General features: G+C 49.8%; 1 protein-coding gene across 1 annotated transcript; it reads right to left on the bottom strand.

Moving 5' to 3' along the window:
- Positions 1–3,514: 3,514 nt before the first annotated feature.
- Positions 3,515–5,701, bottom strand: LOC119301431 (flavin-containing monooxygenase FMO GS-OX-like 8). Its single transcript, XM_037578391.1, has one exon. The coding sequence runs from the start codon at positions 5,651–5,653 to the stop codon at positions 4,178–4,180; it is 1,476 nt and encodes a 491-aa protein (XP_037434288.1). The 5' UTR covers positions 5,654–5,701; the 3' UTR covers positions 3,515–4,177.
- Between the last annotated feature and the right edge of the window lie 2,061 nt (positions 5,702–7,762).

Below are 7,762 nucleotides of genomic sequence, written 5' to 3'. Positions count from 1 at the left end.
CTATGCATCTCCTAGATAGATCTTGCGTGATCGTAGGATTTTTTTTTGAAATATTGTGTTCCCCAACAGCTTCTTCGTGGACCCTTCGTGGGTGGAGCCCTCCGTGGACTCGCACAACCGTTACCCTTCGTGGGTTGAAGTCTCCATCAACGTGGATGTACGATAGCACCACCTATCGGAACCACGCCAAAAATCTCCGTGTCTATATTGCGTTTGCTCCCTCCAAACTCCTCCCTTACCTTCATGTGCAATATTTTACATTCCGCTGCTATACTCTTAGACTTGCATGTGTAGGTTGATTGCTTGACATGTGCTAAGTTGTTAAAATCTGCCAAGACTTAAAATTGGGAAAAGGCTAGATTTTTATTTTGTCAAGTAGTCTAATCACCCCCCTCTAGACATACTTTCGATCCTACACAGTCTGCATCATTGCTACTATCATCTTTCAACTTAGTTTTCTCTAGGAACATATCAAAAACATAGGGGAGCTACAACTCGAGCTATTGATCTACAACATAGATATGCAAAAACTATCAGGACTAAGTTCATGATAAATTAAGTTCAATTAATCATATTACTTAAGAACTCCCACTTAGATAGACATCCCTCGAGTGATCTAAATGATCACGTGATCCATATCAACTAAACCATGTCCGATCATCACGTGAGATGGAGTAGTCTTCAATGGTGAACATCTATATGTTGATCATATCTACTATATGATTCACGTTCGACCCTTCGGTCTCAAGTGTTCCGAGGCCATGTCTGTACATGCTAGGCTCGTCAAGTTTAACCCGAGTATCCCCCATGTGCAAAACTGTCTTGCACCCATTGTATGTGAACGTAGAGCTTATCACACATGATCATCACGTGGTGTCTCAGCACGACGAACTGTCGCAACGGTGCATACTCAGGGAGAACACTTATACCTTGAAATTTTAGTAAGGGGTCACCTTATAATGGTACCGCCGTACTAAGCAAAATAAGATGCATAAAAGATAAATATCACATCCAATCAAAATATGTGACATGATATGGCCATCATCATCTTGTGCCTTTGATCTCCATCTCCAAAGCACCTTCATGATCTCCATCGTCACCGGCTTGACACCTTGATCTCCATCGTAGCGTCGTGGTCGTCTTGCCAACTATTGCTTCTACAACTATCACTAACGCATAGTGATAAAGTAAAGCAATTACATGGCGTTTGCATTTCATACAATAAAGCGACAACCATAAGGCTCCTGCCAGTTGCCGATAACTTTTACAAAACATGATCATCTCATACAATAATGTATGTCACATCATGTCTTGACCATATCATATCACAACATGCCCTGCAAAAACAAGTTAGACGTCCTCTACTTTGTTGCTGCAAGTTTTACGTGGCTGCTACGGGCTTCTAGCAAGAACCGTTCTTACCTACGCATCAAAACCACAATGGTGATTATCAAGTTTTCTATTAAAACCTTCAACAAGAACCGGCCGCAGTCAAATTTGATTCAACTAAAGTTGGAGAAACAGACACCCGCCAGCCATCTTTATGCAAAACTAGTTGCATGTTTATCGGTGGAACCGGTCTCATGAACGTGGTCATGTAAGGTTGGTCCGGGCCACTTCATCCAACAATACCGCCGAATCAAAATAAGGCATTGGTGGTAAGCAGTATGACGATCACCGCCCACAGCTCTTTGTGTTCTACTCGTGCATATCATCTACGCATAGACCTGGCTCGGATGCCACTGTTGAGGAACGTAGCATGCAATTTCAAAAATTTCCCTACGCTCACGCAAGATCTATCTAGGAGATGCATAACAATCAGAGGGGGAGAGTGTTTCCACGTACCCTCGTAGACCGAAAGCGGAAGCATTTGACAACGCGGTTGATGTAGTCGAACTTCTTCTCGTTCCGACCGATCAAGCATCGAATGCACGACACCTACGAGTTCTCCACACGTTCAACTCAATGACGTCCCTCGAACTCTTGATCCAGTAAAGTGTCAAGGGAGAGTTTCATCGCCACGACGGCATGGTGACGGTGACGGTGAAGTGATCCGCGGATGGCTTCGCGTAAGCACTATGACAATATGACTGGAGGCGTAAACTGTGGAGGGTGGTGCCGCACATGGCTAACAATCATTGTTGTGTGTTCTAGCGCTGCCCCCCTCATATATATAGGTTGGAGGGGAGGAGAGGCAGCCAAGGGGGCGCCCCAAGTAGGAGGAATCCTACTTGGGCACCTCCCAATTCGGCCTCCCCCTTCCATATCCATCCGGAGGGGGAAGGAAGGAGGAGGGAGGAGGGAAGGAAGGGGGAGGCCGAATCCCTCCCCTTCCTTTCTCCCTTCTTTTCTTTCCTCCCCCTTTTTTGGCCTACATGGGGCGCACCAGCCCCTTAGGGGCTGGTCTGTCCCCCTTTTGGCCCACTAAGACCCATGTAGTTGCCGGGGGATGCCCGGAACCCCTTCCGGTGACCCGATATGCACCCAGTACCCTCGGAACACTTCCGGTGTTCGAATACCATCATCCAATATATGAATCTTTACCTCTCGACCATTTCGAGACTCCTCGTCATGTCCATGATCTCATCCGGTACTCTGAACAACATCCGGTCACCAAATCACATAACTCATATAATACAAAATCGTCATCGAACGTTAAGCGTGCGGACCCTACGGGTTTGAGACTATGTAGACATGACCGAGACACCTCTCCTTTCAATAACCAACAGCGGAACCTGGATGCTCATATTGGTTCCCACATATTCTACGAAGATCTTTATCGGTCGTACCATAATGATAACATACATTATTCCCTTTGTCATCGGTATGTTACTTGCCCGAGATTCGATCGTAGGTATCTTCATACCTAGTTCAATCTCGTTACCGGCAAGTCTCTTTACTCATTCCGTAATACATCATCCTGCAACTAACTTATTAGTCACATTGCTTGCAAGGCTTATTATAATATGCATTACCGAGAGAGCCCAGAGATACCTCTCCGATACTCAGAGTGACAAATCCTAATCTCGATCTATGCCAACCCAACAAACACCTTCGGAGATACCTGTAGAGCATCTTTATACTCACCTAGTTACGTTGTGACGTTTGATAGCACACAAGGTATTCCTCCGGTATCCGGAAGTTGTATAATCTCATAGTCGAAGGAATATGTATATGACATGAAGAAAGCAATAGCAATAAAACTGAACGATCAATATGCTAAGCTAACAGATGGGTCTTTTCCATCACATCATTCTCCTAATGATGTGATCTCGTTCACCAAATGACAACACATGTCTATGGTTAGGAAACCTAACCATCTTTGATTGACGAGCTAGTCTAGTAGAGGCTTACTAGAGACACGGTGTTTTGTCTATGTATCCACACATGTATCAAATTTCCGGTTAATACAATTCTAGCATGAATAATAAACATGTATCATGATATAAGAAAATATAAAATAACAACTTTATTATTGCCTCTAGGGCATATTTCCTTCATGGACAGCCACACACGACACCGCAACCACAATGCAAAAGAGCCTACCCAAAAACTGAGAGCCTTGTCGTGTCTCGACCGACATCAGTCACCTCCGAAGAACAGCAGCTCCTGCCAAGCTTCTCTTGTCGACGCACCATCCTCCCTAAATGCCTAAGGTGTTGGCAAGAGGATGGCGGGACTCGATCCGACCTGAAGAAGGTATTGTCTTGGATTCACCGGAGATGACCGTACATTATGCCGGAGTCGATCGATCAGGGCAACGACGAGCACTGGAGGAGTGTAACATAGGATCACCATGTCCCCCGGCACGATGCTCCCAACAGAGGGACGACGTGGAAGATGCCGCCATCGTGCCGATCTAGCACCGAATCAATTGTGGAGTTCTCGTTTATGCCCATCCCGTCCCTCATTCCCAGTACTTTGAGCACCTCTTTTTTATCAACTTTCTTTTTGTCACAACCGAACCAGTTTATTTGTGGAGAAATTAACCACTTCCTCCCATCCAAAATATATGCCGCAGTTTTGAACTAGGGGAGTAGTTATATTCTTGTGAACTCGAATAGAATGAAATAAAATCTCGCAGTGAACCTCTGACGCAGTTCAGTTCAGTTCAGAGTGAACTACGCCTAGTCACCAGGTCAGAGCGAGCTAAGCTTAGGTACCGATGGTATGATTTTCAGTTCAGTCGGAGCTTAGCTATGACCTGGGCATCAACGTCAGCTTCAACCGCAGCAACCGTAGTTTGATCTTCTTGGGCTTGAGCAGCTGCGCCGTGCCATCTCTGCAGGCCCTTCCGGACGTTCTCGCCGTCGTCCGCGCGGTCGCGGAAGGTCTCCATGTCGTTGTCCATGTTGGCGATGATGGACACGAGCAGCTCCCTCTTCCAATCCTCGATACGCGCGAAATCGCAGTACTTTTCCCCGAACTCGTACATTTTCTCAGGATCCACGCCGGCGATGTCGTGGGTGTACTTCTTCGGCACGCCGGCTGCCTCCCTGGCCCGGTAATACTCCTCCGCGGACCGCAGCATCTCCTCCTCCGGCGGCAGCGCCCGCCGGCCGGACAGCACCTGCGCGACCCACTTCCCCTGCGCCTCGAAGAACCACGGCACGATGACCTTCCTCGGTATGCCGACGAAGGAGAGCGACGGCGCCAGGGACGGCGGGAACACGTGCTCGAACAGCGGCCCCACGCGGTTGTCGTCGACGGTGACCGCGCCACCCGTGTCCAGGAACGTGAACGAGTAGGTGTACCCCGTGCAGTACATGACAGTGTCGGCGACGACGGAGGAGCCGTCGGCGAACGCCACGCGGCCGTCGGCGTGCAGGCGGTCTATCTGCGGGTGGAGGTGCAGGTTGGCGTGGTTCGCCAGCATCTTGGACATCGCCGGCGTCATGGCCTCCTCCACGGACTTGGCAGTGAGGTGCACCTCCTTGGCGACGCGGCGGAGGTCCAGCGCGATGTCCTTGCCGCTGTCCCCGCACCCGACCATCACCACCACCTCGCCGCGGAACGGCTCCGGCGTCCGGTACGAGTGGCTGTGCAGCTGCCTCCGCGGCCAGTCCTCCATGCCGTTGATGCTCGGGAGCTTCGGCTGCGAGTAGTGGCCGGTGGCCACGACGACGGCATCGAACACCTCCTCCTTCTCCTCCTCGTCCGTGGCCGTGCCACCGAGGTGCACGGTTCTCACAGCCCATTGATCCGTCGACGACGTGGGCACGGCGGCGACGCGCGTGACCCTGGTGTTGAGCCTGACGGCGTCAGCAAGCCCGAACGCGTGGCAGAACTCCCGGAGGTAGTAGTACACCTCGCGGTGGGTCGGGAAGCGGCGCGGGTCGCGGCCGGCGACGCCCTCCCTGGGGAAGAACTGGAAGTCGGAGAAGCCCATGGCCTCCCTCGGGCTGATGAGACGGAGGCAGGCGTACATGCTGCTGTGCACGCGCACCGGCGCGGCCCCGGCCTCGAGCAGGCCGTCATCGTCGGTCCTCGGGTCGTACAGCCACTGCCCGCCGACGTCGCCGCTCTGCTCCATGACCGTCACGACGTGGCCCTCTCGCCGCAGCTCGCGCGCCGCCGCCATACCGGCCATGCCGGCTCCCACGACGCACACATTCTTCGGCTCCAGTTGCAGCGGCGGCTCAGCTGACACCATTCCGATCACCACGCACGCGCGAAGGAGGGAGTTTATGCAAAGTTCGGAGACGTGCGACTGAGCGAGAGAGTCTTGAGTGCTTAACTTAGCTTTATATAGGAGAGGAATACTAACGTTTAATTTTATTTTGCTGGCACTTTATTTTTTGAACTTTTTTGCTGGCACTTTGGTAGTGTGACGCTAGTCATCGACTGATGAACCGACAAGACCAATCCAGCTCCAGACTTGGTTGGTAATCTGTTGCTCCATTCAGAAATAGTAAAGGAGATCTTGCCTTGCACAAAGCGCACTATTTGTCTATCTTGATTTGCTATACAAGATTATCAAACTTGAAATAAAGGAGATCTCGATGGCTAGCTCAATCCCAACTACTCGTTTGTGCGATCTGCACAGCAACACAATAGGTGACCTACACCCAGAACATAGCGGAAAATGAAAGTAGATGCTCCATTTTCCTCCAGGTTTCTTTGATCATCCCCGATGACAAGACATCACAGGCAGCAGGCCACCAATCTATCATTTACCCGTCGAGTCGACGACGCTTTAATAATGCCAGTGTAATAATGTATGTGAATGATGCACACGGACCACGAGCACATGGGCGATTTGATTTCAACCATGCAAGTGCAGGATCATTCGTGGGTATTATTTCCCCTAAATAACCCCTATTTGGATTTTATGCACCTCAATGTCCCTCTGAAAACTTAGAACGATGCTATACACACAATGTAGCCTGCACGATTTATGGACGATGTTGTCAATCTAGCCGTTGGTGTGAGGAGCAAACTGTAGAACATTGTCTATGCATCGTGCACGAATCGGCCAAGACTATCATTCCCGGAGTAGTTTTGAAAACTTATTGATAAGTCTGCGTTAAGATGCAACTATGAACATTAACTTGATGCAGATTGATGGTTGGGCGGTGACAACGGTTACGCATCACATGTAGCTATTATGCTCATGGAAAAGTAATGATGACAACACATAAAGGTTGTTCATGATGTTGCTGTTGAATATATATGTTGTGCATATCTATATATTGGGCCCACTTCGCGAAAATTGCCTTTAGAGTTCGGCCTCCATGGAGGCCTCTAAATTCAAATTTTAAATTTCATCGAAATTCATACCTTTACTTTTCAAAAAAATATGAAAAAAATTACAGATACACATGAAGGCATAACACACATGTGTGTAAATTTTCAGAGCAAAATACGTTGAAATGAGTGTTGTGTAAAAAAGATAAATCTGGGGCTTTTTAACACATGATACTATTCATCCTCCTAGGTCATGAATTTGTTTTTCTTGTATAGGCCGCATTTCGACGTATTTCATACTGAAATTTTACACGCATACACATAACAACATTGTTTACTTGCACAATTTTTTTTCAAATTTTTTTGAAACCAATTTTTTTGAATTTTGACTTTTTCGAAATAAAGGCCTCCATAGAGGCCGAGAGCCGAACGTCCATTCTCGCCCACTTCGTAGTTTCTTATATAGTTGAGGTCGGCCACGACCTTTGTACATCATATATATGTGCCTTTGCACATGAGTAATACATCGTGCAATTCCCACAACATACATGGTATCAGTTTTCGGGTTCTAACTCTAGTCTTCCGCCGTCGCCGCCGACGCCCGCGCGCCTCCCGCGCCGGCCGCCGCTGTCTCTCCTTGCCGCCGCGCTTCCCCTCCCTTCCCGCACCGCCGCCCGATCTTGCTGCCGCCGCCACCCACACCCTATGGCCGCCGCAGCCCTCCTCTACCCACTCAACCCGAGCCGACCGCCTACCCGTTGCCGCCACCCGCCTCCACTCCCGAGCCGCCTGCGCCGCCCAAACCCCGCCACCCGAGCCGCTCGCTGCCGCCGCACCACCCGAAGCCGCCGCCACATCAGAGCCACCCGCTGCCGCTCGTCCCAAAACCCTAACCCGTCACACCCGAGCCGCCCCACCCTCGCCATGTTGTCCGTCACGTCCTCTGCGTCCACCAACTCCAACCCGTTCGCCGATGCCAACCCTCCCGACGTCAACGGCATCCGCAACCTGAACATCTACGAGCGGGTGCCTGTTCGTCTCTCTCAGACGGATTCCTCCTACTATACGTGGAAGA

Source organism: Triticum dicoccoides, chromosome 5A (assembly GCF_002162155.2).
Source record: "Triticum dicoccoides isolate Atlit2015 ecotype Zavitan chromosome 5A, WEW_v2.0, whole genome shotgun sequence".
Classification (NCBI taxonomy): Eukaryota; Viridiplantae; Streptophyta; class Magnoliopsida; order Poales; family Poaceae; genus Triticum; species Triticum dicoccoides.
The sequence above is the reverse complement of the archived record's forward strand: the minus strand, read 5'-3'. Positions and strand labels throughout refer to the sequence as shown.

Excerpts from the sequence above, each read along its gene's own strand:
- LOC119301431 (XM_037578391.1), bottom strand. The coding sequence starts at position 5,653 with ATGGTGTCAGCTGAGCCGCCGCTGCAACTGGAGCCGAAGAATGTGTGC.